At 43.2% G+C, this 21,815-nt stretch overlaps 1 protein-coding gene across 4 annotated transcripts; it reads right to left on the bottom strand.

Annotated features, from left to right (window-relative positions):
* Nucleotides 1-1,189: 1,189 nt before the first annotated feature.
* fxr2 (fragile X mental retardation, autosomal homolog 2) lies at nt 1,190-20,626 on the bottom strand. 4 transcript variants are annotated; one of them, XM_044340800.1, is made up of 17 exons: nt 19,884-20,625; nt 16,975-17,027; nt 15,852-15,945; nt 14,551-14,622; nt 13,186-13,334; nt 12,831-12,924; nt 12,388-12,504; nt 12,081-12,251; nt 11,892-11,970; nt 11,618-11,727; nt 10,977-11,063; nt 8,366-8,585; nt 7,289-7,468; nt 5,843-6,037; nt 5,578-5,685; nt 3,978-4,066; nt 1,190-3,870 (listed from the first exon to the last, which is right to left on the bottom strand). In XM_044340800.1, exons 1-17 carry the CDS (start codon nt 19,932-19,934, stop codon nt 3,760-3,762), a joined length of 1,980 nt encoding a protein of 659 aa, XP_044196735.1. In that variant the 5' UTR covers nt 19,935-20,625; the 3' UTR covers nt 1,190-3,759. The 4 variants fall into 4 exon arrangements, with proteins under 4 accessions (XP_044196735.1, XP_044196734.1, XP_044196738.1 ...); XM_044340799.1 differs by having other exon boundaries at nt 11,570-11,727; nt 19,884-20,624; XM_044340803.1 differs by lacking the exons at nt 1,190-3,870; nt 3,978-4,066; nt 5,578-5,685 and having other exon boundaries at nt 5,838-6,037; nt 19,884-20,626.
* Nucleotides 20,627-21,815: the final 1,189 nt, after the last annotated feature.

Genomic DNA, 21,815 nt, shown 5'->3' on the forward strand with positions numbered 1-21,815 from the left:
TGTACACCAAAAAGCACAACTTTCTCTCAAATGCTGTCTAACCCACAGTAGCCCAGATGTTTTTTTTTTTTTATTGTAACAGTGGCTATTACGGTGTCAGCATCTCCCATCTCAGCCATATAAACCTGGAACAGACTCTTGAGTAGAAAGTTGCATTTGAAGGCTTTTCAGAAAGCCAGTGTTCACAGGCCTCTGGATGAGCTGTGCCCCGAATCCATAGTGCACACTACATAGAAACAGGTTTTGAGTGTTCACGCTGGAAAAGTGACAACATTGAATATACTCAAAACGGTCACTTTGCATACAAAAAACCCCCTACATTTTTTTAGTGTGCTGTCCATAAACACCACTGTCTTACACTGCAATGCAAAGAGGAAATGGGGAAAGTCCTCACAGCTGCAAAACACCCCAGAAAACAAAAAATGACTCAATGACTCAAACATTTTGCATGTATTTTACCACTTCCTGTTTGTATAAAATAATTATGCTTAAGTATGTTTTTGTACACTAACTGCAAAAACCATAAACTATTACTAAAGCGTATATACCCTGTATATAATTAGTATGTAGTGTGGAGCTACTTTTGATAGACATTGTACATGTGGAGTCATCTGTGCTCATGATTATGTCTCTTAAAGATTAATACCTTCACTAAGATGCACCGTCTCCAGTCAAACAGCAAGCATGGGCCTGTAAATATCATGCTGAGTCACTCTACTGAGTACCTCTGATTCACATTAAAAGCTGAATTACATCAGAAAGTAATATGGGTAATGTCCCCTCTCTTAAGTAATGTTTGACGGATCCATAAGAGCAACACTGTAAGTGTTCGACACCACAGATGATGAAAAATCTGTCGTTCACATGTAGAATTGTAACTCAAGGGTAATACTGATGAGGGAAAGCAAAACAATGCCAAAAAAATGACAATAGCTGGACTTCAGTGATGCTTCAATACAAAACTGAAAAGGAGGTTCGCTTAAAATAGCCTGAGACAAATTTAACACTCCAGTGACGCAGTTATGTCTTCCATTCGTTTTGTTTTTTTCTTTTATAACTTGAAAGCAGTCATTTTGATTTACTTAACTTAGAGACGAATAATCTTAGATCATTTCCCCTCCACTGTTTGTCTTGAGCTTCTCTGGCAGTCTGGGCATATATATTAAAAAGAACAAGTTTAGAAAAAATGTATACCAAACAATGAAAAGTCCTTTATTGCCATCAGAACATGAGTGAGAAAACCAGAGACAAAATCTGACAGTGAGGAGTCGACTGTACAACCAGCATCCACACAGACACACACGCACACTCGCACGCACGCACACGCACACACACACAGAGCAGCCTTTCAATAGGACATGAGGGATACAGATACATAAGGGATTACAGTACTCACACAATGAGGTATAAAGGTAAACACAAACATACCAGATAGGGCTTCGTCCTCCACTCACACACATGCAACTGAACCAAGGTACAAATACTCAAGTGCTCTTTCATACTCTAAAAACACAACATACAGGTGAGCAGAAATGTATAACAGCAGCATCTGGGTCATCTCGATTCAACCGCACTCCCATTCATCTGTCCCTCAAAACCTTTGTCGTGTGGACGCTTGCTTGTCATGCACAATGTTGCCCTTTGTAACTGAATACTTTGTGAGACTCTGAAACTTGTGAGTGAAGGAATGGGTCCCCCCTTCCTGACTCGTATCCACCAGTAGAAAACTGGGCAGATAAGCGGGGTGGGAAATGTTCTAAGTCACAAATAAAGTTTCTCTCTCTTCAAGGTAGAGTTTCTAAGTTAGTTGGACATTCAATGTGTACATTAGCAGCAATTCTAGTGAATGAAACAATGGCTTTGTAAGTCAGATTAATAACACCCTTCCTTCATGCACAGGACAGGCACCACCTACTACCGGTTAACTAAATGCCATGCAAGTTAGAAAAATAGACTGCAAACTCACAAGACAGAGAAATCAAAGTTCATCTCCAGAGAAGAGGTTGATTTCACTTCAATTTTTTATTTAATATTTTCTAAGATGTGGAAATAGCAACAAAAAAAACTTGAGAGCGGTAACCAAGACAACAGTAACAACATGAGCAGAGAGCCACTGTGGATGCCAGTCCCTCTCTTGCACCATTTGCCAACCCAAATCTGCCAGGTACAAGACAGACACCTCGCTTGTTTAAAGTTTTCTGTTGCGGTCCTCTACTTTGCGCCCGTGCAGGCGACCACGCCGACTCGCAGCCGCGTGCTGTTGCGTTTTCGCACCTGGTGTGTATGCCCTGTGTGTGTGTGTACCTGTAAGCGTGGGCCTGTGTGTCATGTGGCTCTCGTCTCATTTGAAGCTGTCCCAATCCCACAGTCCGCAGTCTCCAGGCCCTCCCCCACTAGCAGCACCCGTCCCAGAGAGGTGGTCGCCCTCGTGTGCATCCGGAGCTGCGCGCTGCAGTGGTTTATCAAGACACTAGTGTGGCTGGAAGCTAGCACCGCCGCCCCCTCCGACACAGAGAAAGAGGCACGGTATATTTCTCTTTAAGTCTAAATCTATAGTTCAAGTCTGCCGTCTGTCTGGTCTCAGCCTGTCCTGTTTACAAGGCTGTACGGGTGCCACCCTGTACCCTCGAAAGACCTAAAACAGGTGAGAGGAAGTGAGAAGTGACACCTCACCTGACACCTCTCAGGCCTGTTGATAAATAGAGATGCCTCACCGTGTGACGCGCCCAGGGCTACGGTTCGTTTTGTTACCTTACCCCTCCCAGTTTAGTTTTGTGGTTGCCAAATATCTCAACTGTGCACACACAAACACACACATACGCGCGCACGCCCATACACGCACGCGCTGACCCCCAACGCTGTCCATTCTACTCTGAAGGCAAGCGCCTTGAATTTCGTGTTTGGCACCAGACTTCTTTTACCTCACGTTGGCCAGCCACTCCCTCTATCCCTGTATCCTCTTCTCTTTTTACCTATCACTTCCTGTTCTCTCCTTGGAACCAAAACAAACCTCGGAGGAACACTTCTCCCTCTTTTCTTCCTCTCAGGAAACAAAAACAAACTTAATGGAAAAACTCAAGTTTTTTTTTTTTGTTTTTTTTTGTTTTTTTGTTTTTTTCAAATTCAAGGCACAATGTCTATCAATATTCCAATCTGTCTGTCTGTCTCCACTCCCAGGTTCAGTGTGCGAACATCGCGTCACATAAGCTATTGGACTGTCTGCTCGTATGCCACTCCCTGCAGCTTACATCTCTCTTGTCTGTACTTTAACACTGTTAAAAGACGCGTCTGTTTTGGTTGAGAGAGCGACCGCCAAGTCCAAACCAGTGATAAACAATGAACAAAATTAACATAACAAAAAGAAAAAAAAAAAAAAAAAAAAAAAAAGACACAAATAAAGACAACCGTTTCAAAAACAAAAACAAACAAACAAAAAAAAAAGTCTCGTCCTGTTTCTCGTGTTTCAGTATTTCTTTAAAAATCAAGTCATATCCACCAGCTCTTTTTTGGCAAGCTAGTTGTTTTTTTTAAATAAGCACTAAGTACTGATAGATAGGATAGCATACACCGTTAACGTGTGTTTTTAAGTAGATGCGTTTGTCGTTTTTTTGTACTTTTTCACTCTCATAGTATGAATTCAGGTATTTTGTCAGATACTTTTCACTCATCTGTTTAAGGTTTAAGTTAATGCAAGCAGGGACAGAGTTTGCCATGGAGTCTTGCTCTAGACTTGGGTTCGCGAGGGTCAGGGCCGTCTCATTACGAGACCCCGTTGACCAAGGTCAGAGTCTCGCTGGCCGAGGTCATGCCTTTGCTGGGGGAACGCTTGGAGGGCGTTCGTTCATCCTTCTTGGCGTTGGTCCCGTTCTCCTGTGGGTAAAAAAAAAAGGGTAGGAAAAAGTGAGAATGGTCAAATTATTTGCATTTATGTCACTGAGACTAACGCGCGGGGTCGATATGTTGGTTTCCTTGGGTACCTTGGGTTCGGGGCCGGCGTGGTTTTCCTTCTGGGGCAGGTTCTGTCTGCTCTGGGACTCAGCACGGGATATGTAGTCAGCAACAGTCACTGCAAACATTGAAATCTGTTAGCTGGGGGATATACTGTACATACGCTGTGGATACAGTTTAAAAATGTCCAGGAATAGCTTTAAAAAAGGCACCTATGCTCATTTCTAGCTCTATATTTTTATTCTGGGACTCCACTAGAGTAGCTTTGCATGATTCACATTTCAAAAAACTCCTTATATATCTTATATTGGCCCTTTATGCAGCCCCTCAGTTCAGCCTCTGTCTCTTAACAGGCAGTCTTAGCTCCTGTCTCTTTAAGGCCCCCCTCCCAAAGAACCCACTCTGTTCTGATTGGTCAGCTTTCCAGAAGCCTGCTGAGGGGCAGCATGTATCAGAGTTAAACCTGGCGACACAACAAGATGGAGATATTTGGAGCTATTTGTCGAGCAGATCAGTTAGAAACAATGCAGGGAGGAATAGTACAAGCAGAATCAGCCACAGTGATGTTGATGTTTGATGAATAGCTGCAGATGACCAACACACCTCCAACAAATAAACAACTTATTTTACTTTGCCCTGCTGTGAAATGGAAAAACACTCACAGCATGCCAGCTCGACTCGAGTCATGACTTGGCATGACTACCCTCAAAACAATGGAGAAATGCCATAATGTTAGCGGAGCAGTGAACTCGCATTGTGCGTGGAGCAGATGACCATATAAAGTGATCTGTCACAAGCTGACCTTGGCTCAGGCTGAAAGTAGGAAAAAAAAAAAAAAAAAAAAAACTGTTGGAAACTGTGTGAAAAAAGTTGAGCGAGAGCGCTGCAGTCGGCTGAAGCGCTCTCGCTCAACTTTTTTTCTTTGCCTTTCACTTGATCCGGTCTGTTTGTTCTTGTGTCTAACCAAGTCTCGCTCAAGGAGAAGTCTCACTCTGAAATCTTGTGAGAGCTGAGTTGTTGTTGAAATCAGCATAAATATTCAGCCATGACTTTCAAAATCATTTAGATAACACTAAGTTACGCTTCCTGTACTCCAACACAAAAAACTCCTTCCGTCACTCCTCTCCTCAACTCTGTCATGGCTGAATATTTAGCTGATTTTGACAACTCAATTCTTGCAAGATTTCAGAACGAGACTTGTCCTCGAGCAACTCAACTTGGTTAGACACATTAACAAACAGACTGGATCAAGAGAAAGCTGAAGAAAAACGTTTTATTTCTCTGCAGGGTCCTTTTCATAATGTTGTCAGGCACAGAGCCTGTCAGTAGCAAAAACAAGCACTTTTAGTGGACGTACATTGACGGGATGCTTTCGGTTCCCCAAAGGTTTACATTGCAGCCCATTTTGCGGCTGCCGGCTGAAGCGCTCTCGCTCAATACTGGACCAATTTCAAAAATTGTTGTCCCCATTAGTCACTTAGACAAAAATAGGGTCCAGGTTGAAAAATACCAAAGTTTCCGTTTAAGGAAGACTAACTGTAGCAATAAATAAATTAAAGCCTATCTTGACACTGAATGTATTGTTCATTGTAATGGAGAAAATGTTAACTAGTAAAAACAGAGACTCACCACTCTCAGCTGGCTGTCTGTCACGGCTGGCTGAACCTCCCTCTGGGCGGTTGCCACGGTTACGGCGGCGACGGCTTCGGTTGCGGCGCTGAGGACGGGCTTCTTCATCTAACAGTCAAATGAGAAAATATAGGTCAGTAACTGATCGTGTCACAGTTTGATTTTAATGTCAGAGACTAAGAGTGTGTTGGTGCATTCCTATTAAGAGCCATGGCAAAAATGTATGTTTACACAAATCATGAGAATACAACACTTAGGTTCTAACCCAGTCCGTTCTCGCTGGGGCCGGCCTGGCTGTCTGACTCTGTAGCAGCGTCCATCACGCTGGGCTCCTGGTCATTGCGGCGGCGGCGGGAGCGTCTGCGGCGGTCTCCTCCCATGCCTTCACTGATGTCTGTGTCGGCCAGCTCTCCCTCACCCTCCAGCAGAGAGTATGGGTTGCTGTCCGGGTCCCTCAGCACTGGAGATGCAATAGGAAATTAGCATTGCAAATACACCAATCTTCTCTCATTTTTGGCTGGACCACAACAGCGGGGCCAGCACTATAACCGCGGATGTGAATGACTGCCTGCTTGCCTGACTGGCTGGCTGAGTGATGAAGTTACACTATTGGTCGGCCGTCGAGTGTTGGAGTTTCCCCATTGGCCATCGCTCTTTCAAAATAAATCAGCTTGAACAGTTTTCAATTGCGTTCTCAGTAGTTCCACTCATTGACCGTTCCAAATTTATCGCACGCTAAGGGCGCCCTGCAGCCGAGCCAACAGATGGCCTACTTCGGTCTGCACCTGTACTCCCACACCATGCACGACTGTTGGACGAGCGTGTAGAGGTATTGTTGCAGCCGACCCGGCGTGAGGTCCACGGCCTCAGCGGTAGTGGAAAGCAACATGTCGCTCCTCAGGGTGATGTCAGCAGCTCACACCCGGTGGTGTGTCTGGGGCTGCTGAACATGAGATACCTCGCCTGCGCGGCTTTAGCTGCATCTGAGCAGCTACAGTGCAAGCTCGCAGAGCAGGAGAGAAAACAGCTCTCCATGTGCCGACAGGTATGAGGGATAGCGCACAGTTAAAGTACCCCCATTAACAATCACTGTATCAAACACTCAATACAGAGTGAGTCTTAGAATAAACGAGAGATATCTACAGATAGAAACAGATGAAAGAGCAGGAGGAGTTAACATATAATTAGAATAGTTATAATTAGAATTAAAATAAGTTCTTTTTCAAATCAAACATCCCAAGATATGAGTGGAAAGTAGGCTATTGTTCTTGCAACTGCATTTTTTGACTCTTACTGGGACCACTACAGAAAACTGCAGATGAACATTTAACATCCAGGAATTCACATTATAGACACTACCACTGACTATCCCTGTGACAAATGGGCCACAATTTCACACATTGACCATACACAGTCCGGCCATATACTTGGTTTTTACCTAGTCTTGTTATTTATTTGCTATAGTTTTAACACAAAGACATCCTTATTTAAAAAAACAAAACAACTCAATGTGTTATTGTAAGACCAGTATAAATGAATGAAAAGGGCTGTGAAAAGCCTTCTTCTCAAGTGTCCTGACATATTCTAAACCCCACACTCTCATATACTGCAGCAGTGACCACTTGGAAAAGCTTTCAAAACTTGGCAGAGACTTTGGTCAATAGTCTTCAGAGTTGGAATAGTTCTATGTCTGAACATGGGATTTAACTACCTGAGCTGATGGAGTTGGAAGGCTTGGACCCTGGCCCTCCACGGCCTCGTCCAGAGTTAGAGCCTCGGCCTCTGCCGCCCCGCCGGGAGCCTCTCTCCTCTCCACCTATTCCACGGGGCCGCTGGTCTCGGTCGATAACGTCCTCCGACTCAGACGCATTGGACAGTTCAGAGTTTGTGCCTGGATCAAACAGAGAGAAATAAAGTAAAAAGAAATTACTGTAACTTTCTTCGATTTTCCACATCTATCTACTAAAGGAAGGAATCTCTGTCTGTATGTATGTATGTATGTATGTCCTTCGCATATTTCTTAAACTGTTTATCCGATCGGCTCTACACTTGGCGGGTGTGTGGCTGGGGACCAAAGGGAGTGCAGTGTTGACTTTGGTACAATTTGGACCAAACGGATACGTTTAATATTAAAAAACTTTGGAAAAATCGACGATCAGCGAGCTCCAGCAGGGGCTGGGCGGAGCTTCAGGGCTCTGTTCACTGACTCTAGCATGTCAGGAAAACAGAGCTTTTAAATCAAGAATAGACACTCTTACCCCACATGTAGACAGAAAGCGTAGCGTTAGCAGCATGTTTAGCAGATCAGCAACAGCGAGTGACTACACAGGAGGCGTTCAGGTACATTGTTGAGCGTAGGTCACCCACATTTTGGAAGCGCTCAGAGCCAAATACACAATGACTGTAGTTACACGTGTAAAAAGAAAGAAATACTTTCCACCACAGGCTGTTAAAAAACAGTTTATGTCATATGCCCTGAGACCGTTGTGATTGTGAAGTTTTTATTACTTATTACTTGAAATGAGAAAAGAACAATTACTATTAGAGTGCTAATTATTTATAACATCTGTGTATAGCCTAATAGAATGTTAGTTTCTTTCATGTTGTTGGTGTATACACTCATTCACACTTCACATCAACAGTATTAATTTTTCTATCTGTTGAAGTAGCGGCCGGAGGCCAAGCAATTGGTCCGTTCTGAACAGGCACTGCACTAGTTACTCTCAGATAACACAAACAATCGATTATGAGTGAAAGTGAAAGAATGTTCTTGCTCCTTCGTTCTCACCATATCCAGAGTACTGGCTGTTGGAGGCCCTGCGTCCTCTGCCGCGGCCCCCATAGGTGCGAGAGGTGTGGAGCGAGTTGCTACTCTCATCTGTCAAGTAGCCTTTCTCCCGTTCGACACCAGGGCCCCCAGTTCGACTAGGAGGAGCGCGGTACCCCACCCCGATCTGACGGAGCTGCTCGTCAATCTGGAGACGCTCTAGGCGCAGCTGCTCCACTTCCTACAGGTCAGAGACAGAGAAAGAGTGGTAGATAGTTTGTTCCCTAGTACATGGTGTCATTTATTTTAAACCAAATCCCCCCACCCCTCAAAAACAAACAAAAAACATACAAAATCTGCCTTACAAAATAACTCATGTAGGGCAACCATATTTTATTATCAGATCGAATGTATTTTTCGTCTCCTGCTTTAAGTGAAACATAAGATCCCTGAGCCATTTAGCATGACAAGGTGACCTGGGCCACCTCCAGTTTGACAAAATAACGCAACGTGCCAAAAATGTTCTATGTGATACCATTGTATGCAGATCATCTGACCAACAAGCATTATCGGGTTCAACTACAAACAAAGCGTGCATGCTCCTTAAATCAAATCCACATGTCTAGGGACAAAGACAGGATTACATGGACTTATACACTGACTGCTATCAAATACAGATCATTTCTAAAATGATTAAAAAATGATTAATAAATCCACAAAAAAAAAAGCAAATTGCAGCATTAAAATGCCTTTTACTCACAGCAAGCAGAGATTTTATTGCTGATTATTTGGTTGACTGAACGTCTGAAATTGTTTCATCACAGACACAAGTTTGTTCAGCCTAAAAAATACCATATAAACTCTGCTGTATTGAGCTGGGACTGAGCCATGGTCTTAAAACTCACATCTGCTGTGGGCCTGGGCTGGTTTTGTGCTTCTTATTTAGCCCATCACTTTGCCACTAAGTGGCAGTGATGTGCAAAGTTCCAACCAGATAAGACTGTGGACAAATTCAGCCCTTTTGATTCACTGATACCCAAATAGACAGATTTGACCCAAACACCCATTTGATAAGTTAGAGTTTGTCTCATGGATCCTAAAATGGGGAAACTAGCTTTTGATGTGGGAAAATAATAATGACAACAGTGATCCTTCTGCTTATAACAGTCATTCCTTCAATATTCTATTGGGCAAATATTGTGCCGGGGATCCCTTGGAAACCCACATCAACATATTGACAGCCAGTGCTTTCACTCTCCAGACTAACTTTTTTCACCACCATCCTGAAAAACAATTTTAACCATCCTGAAGTGAATGTATTGTGTATGGTGAATGATGAATGGTGAATTCAACTGTAAGAAAAAAAAAAACAGAATTAAGAAAAAATAAACAAGAGAACACATCATTTGGGAAAAATTCAGTGTCTCGGTCTCAGTTGTCTCAGTCTTTGTGCCCTGAGGCCACTTCTCCACCACTTCTCACTGCTTTCACTGAGTCATACTGCTGTGCAGGAGGGCCATGAACAGAGATTTGCAGCACAACGTATTTGCAAGGTCCTGCCAGCAAGCCCTTTGTGACTAAGGGGATAGATGGAACGGCACTGCTGGAGCATTTCAGGTCTCGTGCTGAGTGGCCAGCCAGTGACAATAACTATGGTAACAGCATGAGAAGACGCGTTCCCTTGTAGTCAGTGCTAGGTTTAGTTTGTCATTTGCTGAGCAATAGTTTAAAATAAATAAATAAAAAATGATATATAAAAGATCTCTGTTCATCCCAAACACATTTTCTATTGTCCCCGGGATGACACTCTAGCACTAACTAGCCAAACTATCTTTCAGGCAGGATAAAACCAAAGTTATGAGTTTATAATGTTTAAAGACACTTTAAAGACATCTTTAAACATGTAACTACTAGATGATGTTTTGGGAGTGTCGCAATTTCCAATTCTTCAGCTGAGCCACATGAGCCATCTCTATAGATGAGGCTGGGGGGTTGGGGGGGGGGGGGCATTGACGTGTAGTAGCAGCGGTGCACTGACAGCAAGTTTCTATAGTGGCTCAGTGGTGGGTGATTTGGAGGAGGAGGGGGGGTCTCACTTCACAGTGTGACAGCTGCCTCCACCAACGACAGCTGAACCTCAAGGGGGGGCGACAAAAGGGGGTGTGAAGGAAGTGAGGCAGGAGGAGGGGGTTTGGTGTTATTTTTGGAAGCTGAGGGTCCAGATAGCTGGTAATCTAAACTCCAGCGTACCCTTCACCCCATCCCAGAGAGAGGGTCTATTTATAAAAGCACATGAGGTAAGGGCAAAATGAGGTGCTCTCAGCAGCTTTCCTCATGTGGCGCTGAGCAGGAGGGAGACAGGTGACCAATATGAAACGACCCTAGACACACACCCACACTACCACCCCAAAAACACCCCGTCCCTTGCCCTCTCTCGTAAAGGAGCTGTGCTTCTAAGAAACATATTTCCTCTAAGTGTACAGATATTCTGAGCAGAAACGCATGTGAGATTCAAATTATTTAAAGCCAAAGTAGCTGCAAGAGTTCTATTTTATGTTTTTTTTTTTGAGTGACAGGAACAGAGGAAAGGGTGGTGCCGCCCTCTACTGGTGAACATGAAGAATGAACTAACCTGGAGATAGGACACATGGTACTCCAACAGAGCCTGAGCATTGCTGATGTTCTCCTTGGTTCCCACGAACACAAAGGGAACCATACCCTGATGAAAGACAGAGCGAGAGAGAGAGAGAGAGAGAGAGAGAGAGATGCAGAGTTGAGTGTAATTTTTTTATGTTTTTAGGGAAACAGATCATCATCCCTGTAAATACACAGCCCCATTGTTGGGGACATATCACTGGGTCTGGTCGTTACTCAAAAAGAGCATTATATTCAGAATTACAATTTCTGAAATGATTTGTATGCTTATGAAGCACACTTAAAAAAAAACAAACAAACATATCAACCCAGCAGAGACAACAGACAGCTAAGAGCCCACACATGCCCAACATAATTGACATATGTTATATGCAGTGGGCTGTGTGTATTGAAAGCATTGAAAACATAAGTACTAGTGACAAGACAAGAGAGACAAAGCAGCAGAAAGGAACAGTGTCAAAGCAGACAGCACATGGGACGTCTACACCCTGCTACAGTTAAGTAGCTTTTTGTAGAGCAGGGAGGGGGGAAGGGGGGGGGGCTTGGAGACTAGTCGAACGGTCCATTCACCTCTTTGCTGCTGGCAGTGTCGTCCCTGCCAGCCCCCTGCCTGCCTACCTCCTCCCGGGGAAGCTTTTTGTCGTTGTCTCCCTCGATCCTGACGCGAACCACGCCTGACTTGTCCACAATCTCCTGGATGACTTTGCCACTCTTGCCGATGACTTTGCCTGTGTGAGACGGAAAGAAAGGAAAAAAAAAAGAAGAAAGGTAACAGAATGTCATTATAATGAGGGAATATATGAGTAAAAATCAAGTATATGTTATGGTGATGAAGTGGGATGTTGTCACCAACAAAATGAGCTCCATCAGGAATGTTATGTTGCTCACTCACCTACAAGATTCCTGGGTACCTGAAAGTAGTCTTCTTTGAACTCAAGATACTCTCTAGCCTGTTTCACTGCCTCCGGGGTCTGCAATGCAACATAAACATCAGGCCAAAGTGCACTACTGGATATTCATCCATATATTGGGGTGTTTACCCCGATTACACAATTGCACACAAGCTCGTTAAGCAGCGTACCTCTCCGTAGATCCTGAAGGTGCAGCTCTCTTCCTCCAGCTCGATAGCCGTGACACCTGGCACCTTCCTTGCTTGCTGGATGTTGGCACCGTGGGAACCGATGGCGAGGCCCATCAGGTCCTCTCTGACCCTCACCTCCTCCTGGTACGCTGACGCTAACTGCTTACTTGTCTGGGAAGGGAAACATATATATATGGTTTATGTGCAATAAACTAATCCAGAATGGATGGCTAGGGGCTGAATTGACATTAATATCCAAGAAAAGGCAGACACATTATGTGCACAGGGTGCGTGCATGTATGTTTACCTCCAAATGTTTGGTGGCTTCTTCGTTGCGGGACATTAGCATAAGCTTGGTACGGATGCTGCGGAAATGCATGTCGCTCAGGAGAGTGGCACGCTTTACTGTGGTTTCATTTGTAGACTGTGAAGACAAAAGAATAAGTTTTAACTTCAGAATTACTCTTCAAAATCTAGGATTGTTTAGTCAGTGTTTGTGAAAATGAGCGAGTATCAGACGAGCCTAATGAGAACTGATAAAAATATGAGATTGTCATGATATTTATTCTATCAAAAATGCAACTTAGCCTGAGATACCCAGGAAATCCCTGACATACAATTCATTTAAACCTTTCAAATTTTTCATTGCAGCTCTTTTGTATTAGTTCTTCATCTATGGATATATAACAATGACCATTCACTTGTTAATGAGGTGAGACCCAGCTGATGTGTGTGTTTTAGAGTACTAACCAGCACAATGAGTTCGTGTGTTTGGGCACTGTAGAAGATGCAGTTGGCTCCGATAGCTTTCCTGAAGTCTTTGTGAATGTTGTCATTTGCACAGCTGTTGATAAGAAAACAATCCGCAGGAGAGTCAGCTTTGTTATTCATTTGGTCCTTAGTAACAACACTGCTGAATGAGAAAACTTCTGAGGTTAAAAATTAACACTCTAGGAAAGGTATTAAAAAAAAAAAAGTAAACTTTCCCACCCATACGCTCAAGTACAATTTGTTAAATCAGTTTCCTCGCTATGAATTCCTTGGCAGCGCCCATTTCTCATGTGATAAGCTGAGTGCAATGATGATGTTTATTCAAGACACTCACATGTCCCTCAGGTCTTCTGGGACAGGGATGGGGACTTTGTGGAAGGAGTTTCGAGAGGAAGGGCTGTTGGGATTGAGGGGCCTTATGCGCTCTGCTGTGACGATCTCGTTGTATGTGGCGTCGCATGCCGCGTATTCAATCACATAGAACTGAAAACAGCACAAGAGATAAAAATGTTTTTAACAACGAGCCAAAAACAACGCCATCATTCAAAGCAGAAATACAAAAATACTCAAAAAATAATAATCAACTGTCAAATTATAAATGAATGATACTGTCAAGTTTAAAAGAAATTTTACTTTACACAAATGCATTTATTTGATTTTATTTATGATTTCAGAGAAAACATAAGATGAAAGAAAGAAGCATAGTACAGCACAGTGAGATATAGAAAAAAAAATGTTTAAATGTAAGAAAAGAAAAAGGGGGAACTGTGAAAGAACGAGGCAGCGAGATGAACGCTGCACACTCTACGCTCAAAAGGACAGAATTAAAGTCATCAGTCAACGCTAGACATTCCTGCAGGCTCTTATCAGACTGCTCCAAATAACAGCACTACACCAGCAGCAACTCCCCTGGCACAGTAGCACTGCAAAGCTGTCCTTTTCCATATCCCACTGACCCACTAATCAACCTGCAGCTCATGCTGGTGACTGAGAGAGTTCGAATTATCAAGAATTTTGAAATAAAAATACCTCAAAACAAGCCAACTGAGCCGTTTTGACACGATAAGTCAGTGTAAAGACGCACAGGGCGTGTAGGAAATATTACTTAAACGTACAATGATAGACCACATGAGGACATACTGACTCTTTGAGCTCATTATGTAGCAGCATCTCACTACAGCCCTGTATTCACTCTGCATACAGCATACTGCAGTACTCAGAGCTCAATAAACAGTTACTGGCAATACAACATAACACCGAAGCAAAGCGAAAGATAACAGCTTAGCCTCTATTATTGATTATTAAATACAGAGACAAAGAGGAAGGCAAGGTTAGCTGGATCTTATCAGTGACACAAGGTATCATCTTCTCAATAACAGAAGTCCTTTTTTACAACCAAATAGTTTCAGGAAATTTAATCCACAGGAACTAAAAGGTAGGAACAATTCCTTCAGCGCATAAGTGTTTCTACATCATCTGAGACGCTGTGAAGATTAGACAAATTACAGTTGATTAAAAAAAACAACCGCATGGTTTAAAATGTATTTTTGGCACAGGACAAGACAACAAAACAAAATAATGTTGTTTTTTGTGTTTTACTGTTGTACAAGTTATGAGACAATTTTTTAAAATAAAGTTAAATTTCAGTTTTGTTTCCGTCAATGCTTTTAAAATGATAATGTTCCTGAGAACCATTTACCTCTCCCTTCATCATTCTGACACGGGCCAGCCACCAGCCACATGGCTCCTGTTCATTGGCCCTGGAGTAAACCTGTAAGGAGACACGCGATGAATGACAGCTGAAAAATAGTACTACTTGTACACCTATACACTGGGTATCTATCACACTTATAGACAGTTCTCCCAGTGTGATATAGACTGCAGGGGGATGCAAGACGTTACGACAGCAAGCAAACGTCAGGCACTGTGTCATGTACAGAATCTGATGTTACATAAAGCAAATAGAAAGTATAGGGCTGGATTTAAAACAGTCAATTTTTCAAATCCAATCAATCCTCATTTAAATTTTCCAATATACATTCATAAACCCCGAGATCGATCTTTTAATATATGCCTTTTCACATGGATTTTAAATCCAAATTGAATCTGCGTTAGGCTTGGCGGTGCATTCAGCGGAGCAGCTCCCGCCATGTTCAACGAGATCTCGCTGTGCACAAAATCTCACACGAGATTTTGTTGTGCGAGATCTCATGGCCAGATCATATTGCTCCACTGAAGGCACCACCGAGCCTGTTGCAAAGCTTTGCGAGACAATCACAGCAAAATGTATGTATGTTAAATAAAAAGTACATTAATGTAACTGCTTTGGGGTCAAATCGTAATGTAAACATTCATATTTTTAAATAATACATCAGGTTAGAGGCTTGCACAATTTACAACGACTGAAATATTCCTAACTGAATCAGGAAGCAGGACCTTGTGAATCAGAATTGATACCCGGCCCTAATAGTTTACTACTAACAAGTGCTGTGTGATATGGAGAAAATGTTAAATAACAGAGACAAACTTGTTGCAAAGACAATATGAAATGTTTTAAACATACTCGGGTGCACAGCTTTTATGTCTACAACTTATGTCTGATTGTAACATTTTTCAATTTTCCCCCAGACAACATTATACATGTTCAATATGCAATATAACTTCATAATACCCTGTTCTAATCTACTGCCCAAAAGCACTAAAAAAAATGTACAAATGTAAATTTTAAAAACTTTTAAGTAGTTGTGTGCCCGATGCTGTTTTGGCTGTTTTACAGTAAGACAAATACTTTAAAGAACCTAAAAGTAGATTTGTTTTATTTTAGATGTTTTCCTAATTTTAGATGTTTTCCTAATTTAGAGGCCGCATGGACATCTCAGCAATGTCAGTCAAAAGTCAGTACTATCCATTAATGGTCCGTCTGATGAGGTGCTAAGACGCCGAGGCCTTGAGACATGAGGTTAGTGAAAACTCTGAGTCAGAGAGATACGAGGGCCTTACCTCCACCTCCTCTCCTTCACCAATTTCCTTGTGGTACTCTGCTGGAGGAGGCAACCGCACATCGCTGAAGGGCAACTGTCTCTCTGGCTGCCAGCTTTAGCGAGACGGAGACAAAACACAAATACTTCAAAGTCAACAACATGTAATCCTGTAACATAGTTCCAGCAGCCCAGATCGAGCTCGTTTTCTCTTGTGTCGTATTGGGATGGCGATGACGTGTGTATTACCCACTCGCTGCTGCACGGCACATTAAGAGATATAATGAAAAGAAAAATGAAAATGGTTCATTAAGTTTAACGAGGGAGTTCAAAGACCTGCGTCTGGACGGCAAGTAACTATGTTCATGGTATGATGTCCTTTGACATTATAAAAGAAATTGAAAATAGCTCAGCAGAGTGCCATGAAGTTCATTGAATGACTTTCAAGGGTGAATTATTATAATAGACACAAAATGAAAACTGGTTCATTTCTATGTTAATTCATTATTGATATCTACTAAAATCTCTAAAGCTGATTTAGAATCTTATACTTATAATCTTAAAAACTGTATTTAGGAGCTGAATTACTGTCATTATAGAGCAGAAAAGGTGTTTCATTCATGCGCTTTCTTATACAACCAGCTACTCTAACACCACCATGTGCTCAGAGAAAGTAAAAGGAGAAGAGAGGGGGTGCAACCATCCCAAAAATGACACAGGCCACCATCCTGCCACCCCTCCCTCCCTCCCTGCATACCTTGGGTCACTATTTTTAGGGGCACCCGGCTCTACACTCTGAGCCAAGTAGATAAAAAGGGTCCAGAGGGATGTGTGGGTAGGGGTGGTGGAAGAGGACAGTAGGTGGGGCTAGGAGTATAGGAAAGCATGCTATCAGGCAGGCAGAGGAGGGTGGGGGCGAGGGGGGGGGGTGGGGGCAGAGCAGGAGGTAAAAAAACTGTTAGAGACGTGTATGGACAGCTGCATTCCAAGCACAGGTGCCGAAGAGGACAATTTTGAATGCCTGGGTAAAGCACCAGACTGGACCAGTCTTCGTAACTCTCAATTACCACAGTTCAAGCTTCATTTCCCCCATGTAAGGACTACTTATTATATAGCAGCAGACAAAGTGGAGAGAGCAAACTTACTTGTTTTCAAATACGATTGTGAGTGAGTCGTCGTGGACATCTTTGATGTAACCCTAAAAGAAAAAAGCGGAGAGAAAGAATCGTATTCCCATGAATGCACAAGAGACAGTGATGAGGGGTGGGGCTGTGGGGGATTGATTTTGCATGTAAACAACATAGACGACTGGCTTGTAAAACCGTGCTAGACCGATACTGTGACTGTTGCTGAAAAAGAGCATCCCGGGCTTTTTGGGAGCCAAGACATCACATCACTGACACAATTCTCTGGCTGTGAATTCTGTGCTAGATAAAGTGACGAGAAACACTGACTCCTCCTGACAGCGCAGACAGCCTGGAAATCTCTCGCTCACATGCACACACACAAACAGAATTAAAATGCAGGAGCTTCCTCTTTGGGTGTAAGTTGGAAGACTATAGTTTTTACAAGAGAGGCGTGTTCATGAGGACGCATGTATGGGGAAGGCATGTATTCATAATCTACCCAGTCTATATGGACATGCTATGCGATAGCCAAGAGACAACTATTAGAGAGAGAGTTTGCTTAAATATGTTGCTTGTCCATCAAGACCAATGGCAAATCTGTCACTCACAGCATGCCATAAACTTTGACCGACACCCCCAGCGCTGAGCAATGACGAGACAGAAGGAAAGTGGTGGGTGTGGCGTCTTTCTCAGTGTGACACTACCGTATATGGGACAGACAGGTCAGGCATTTTCTCCATATGTAAGCGTGCTTGAGGGTTGGGGGTTGGGGGTGGGGGTGGGGGGGGGCAGATTCACCTGCTTGAAGGTGCTGTCTTTGCACTGGACGAACAGGCTAGAGTTTCACCCAGGATAAGGAGAAACGTGTGTGTACATTAAGTGCACACATGAGAACACTGGGCCTTTGAGTCCAGCTTTGATTATCAATTGCTGCTGCTCTTAGAAGACTTTGCATCTCTGTGAACTCTTAACGCTCACACGAACTGGACACTAGACCTGGCTAGCTTCTGGAAAAGAAGCCAGCTGCGACGACAGGTCTCACTGCAAAAAGTGCTCATCCTGCCATTTTCCGGAGGTCACATTAGGAGACAGCTGCATGTGCATGTTATGTCAGTCTAAGTATTGCTTCCACCAAGTACTACCAGGTCAAAGGGCAGGCAAGCCCTCTTTCTGACATGACACGATTGGGGGAAAAGTGGGGGCACAGGCAGTGTCGTAATTACGTCACTTCATCCTCTGGCCAGCAGCCACATGCAGGTCCATGTGGTGACCAAGACATTTTGGGCAAGCTAAGCCGGGCTTCCAACCCTCCAATTCTAACAAAAAACTACTACAGATTTTAACATCCTACTAACAATAATATAATAAAATATATGAAAAATAAAACAAAAACAGATATTTGTAAATATAAGATATAATACAAAAAATAAATGTGGAAACTTGCTCACAAACCAAAAACAGTTTGAATCTCCATTTAGGCTTTTATCAGCTAGGTTGGTATGTGCTTGCTGCTGCAAAAGGCGCAGACCATAAACGGTACAAAGTGCCATTTTCCTGATTCAGGTTCAGGTTCATAAATATGATCGTGGTTCATCCTTTAATAGTTAAAACTACAGTCACTCACAGTGACACTAAGGTGAATGAAGTGCATTCAAATAGCAAAATCTTTTTTTCACCATGTGTCAATCACTACAGGAAAAGCTTTTGCCCCACTCTCTCGAATCAAGGACAACATAACTACGGGAATATGACATTTATAATGTCACTAACACAGTTAAGTGTCCAACTCATCCACAAAATGAGAGCTGTGAGATAATGGACGTAATAGAGATGAGTGGAAAGTGTTCATTCACGCCAGAGCCGAACTGTCACCCTGTAAAACAGAACGACAGGTGAAGCAGCATAAGGAGAGTAAATATAGGCTCATCTCTAAACCACCATGTGGTTAGGGCCGGGAGTCGGTCGGCCTGCTGAATACTCAAAGACACAAGAGTGAAAGAAGAAATGTGTTTGAACTGAGAAATCAAAAATAAGACATGTCGTAAAGGTTAAGACTAGAAAGGGTGTTGAGGGTGAGTGTGGTTATTTGCCTAACCCCAACAATCATGCTGTCCTCATCTTTAGGGTTGCCACTATAAGTGTTTAGGCTAAATACGCAGCTAAAATCCTTTTAAATCTTCCAATGTCCATTTGGACCCAAATCTGTATGACTGGCTAATAAGAAAAACACTGAAATGTATTCTCTGTGTATGTGTAGAATTTAATGTGAAGTCACTAAGTTCCCATCTGTATTTGATGTTTAAAGAAAAAAAAGTTGTGTTCAGCTGTAACAAAGCCTAAAAGTCATGTGTCTGTATATGAAAGTACACTTTCTTTTGAAAATGTGACAGAATTGAAACAGAAACCTACACTAGTTGTTTCCTTGTCAAAGCAGTAAACAGGAGACTCTTGAGATTCAGTAGTGTGGCTAAAACGTGGGTTGGGCTACTAAACAACAAGAAGTATGTAATCTTTAATTTAGCATCTCATCATATTTGTACGCAGGAGCTGCACAACTGCTGTCTGATTAGCAGCTCGCTTGTATTTTAAATGCTTACATCCCAAATTTCAGGACAATGCTATATGTTATAAGGAACACTACATATCATATCATAGCTATTTGGCTATGTTTCCAATGCTATAGACTGTAATCATATTGACAATTCCAAAAAACGACCAAATATAGGCCATACAAGATGATGTGACAAGTGTACCTAGCTCAACAGCTAGCTGGAGCTAGCTACCCACCCCACAATGGCCAACGCAAAAAACACCCTTGTTTGCCTGAGCTAACGTTAGCCAAGTGAGGGTTAGCTGGGGCTGGCAGTTTTTCATGAAACAAAACTTTCAACTGGGACAACTAGAAACTACGACTGTAGCCTGGTTACCTTGTAGAAGGCCCCATTAGAGCCGCGGACCTCCACGGCCAGCCCGTCCATGCTCGTCGGTAGATCCCCACGGCTGTGCTTGTCTGTAGCCGTTACGACTCCCTGCGAGTCCGGTAGCGGTACCACCCCCAGCCTCGCCGGCCCTTCGCCGCTCTCCGGCCGCTTGTGGATTTCCAGTGTTTCGGGTGGAAGGGAGAGAGAGAGAGAGAGGGGGTAGGGGGTGGGGGTAAGAGGTGAAGAGGGGTTAGGGGAGATGGGTGTGATGGTGTCAAACTAATGCAAACGCAGACGCTGTCTCCAAGAGCAGCCGGTTAGGAGGCTCCGTTGTCTTGTTTTTGTTTGTCTGAGTGTGGGATTCGGTGCTCGCGAGCTGAGAGGCGCCGCCACGAGCAACGGCGAGAAGGAAAAGCAAAGCTAAGGATGCTATCTGATGGATAATTAGCTGGGAGGCTAGCTATCAACACCTTGATCCCGTCCGTTTTCAGGGATGCTAGCTGGCTAGCATTTGATATAGCCTGGCTGCGTTTGTTGGTTGTGCGTGTGGCGCAGTCGTTGCGTTGAATAAATTTCACAGAAGTCGTCACCGGGGGGTCGTTTTCTTCAGTCTGTGGTGCAATTTTCAGCGGTGTCTCGCTCCCAAAAAAATGCGTTTTGAGATGCACTGCCGCCCGGCGACTCCTTTACTCCAACTACCCCGTCCCCTCAAACACACGCCGATAGAGTGAATCAGAGAGGGACTGACTGAATGACCTCAAACACCCCACCCCTCCATGGCAAAGAGCCGCCCTTTAGGAAACACAGGCTTATAATTGGTCAAAGACCTGGGCAATCAATTCTAGCCTCCATTAATTGGTTTATCAAATAAGGGTTGGTCCATAAGTGTGACCAATAAAATCCAAAGAGTTGCATCCTTACACAATCCATTGGTTTTATCTCTTGTCAATTAGAATCTTACTCAAATTGACTGGCTCCCACATCTAATTTTGCCCACTCATTGATGAGTGAGGACCACCAGCCATTGTGTAAACAGCACTCTAGTGAAGTTACTACACATACTATTTACCAAGCAAAACTTACATCACATGCTGGAAGCACCCTAACAACACTGGTGTAGGATTTTCTTTTATACTCATTTTCACATTTTGTCATCTTGTCTAGACCCATCAAGTTATGGCTGATCACATCATATTGCAGAAGAATGATGAGTAAAGAAGTATGAAACTGTGTGGGCAAAGTTAGATAAGGGTATGGTTACAAAGTACCAGGAATGCAGCACCAAGAGGACCAGATATGGTCAAGGACTGTTGCGAGGAAACAGCTGTGAGAAGCACACATGAGAGGCCAGAGGTCATGGTAGAAAGCCACACAGTGCAGGAATACTCACAATTGCGGAACCCCAGATTCAATATGAACAGGAGAACGTAACGGAAACTAGACCGGCTCTTGACACAAAAGACTGCTGAAATCGTGCATCACAAAGGAAGACAAAAAAGGCTCAGAATAGATATGATTGACAATAAAAGATAGGTGAGTGCTTTTGAACGCAACAGCCAGAAAGCCCAACAAATGACAAGGCGTATTATGTAATTTTATTTCAATTGTGAGCCATAGTCATCCGCCTACCTTACTAACCCCCTGCTAGTGACGCTCCAGCAGACTTCACTTGTAGTACAATATTTCCACTTTACTTTGAATTCATTTTCTTTGCCACTGCAGCAAAAAAAGTTACACAAATCTGGCATGGCAAAACCAAATAGTGAGGAATATTAAAACTTTATTGGCATTTATTAAAACAAAACAAGACTTCTGCTTGCAAAATCACATCTGCCTGAAAGTTCAACAAGCTCTAGTAGAGCACCTTAGCTGCACTGCCAACACTGGCAGCTGCTGGCAAGAAAATATCACATCTATGATGATGATGTTGAGGATTAT

The sequence above is a fragment of the Thunnus albacares genome, chromosome 22 (assembly GCF_914725855.1).
Source record: "Thunnus albacares chromosome 22, fThuAlb1.1, whole genome shotgun sequence".
Taxonomy (NCBI): Eukaryota; Metazoa; Chordata; class Actinopteri; order Scombriformes; family Scombridae; genus Thunnus; species Thunnus albacares.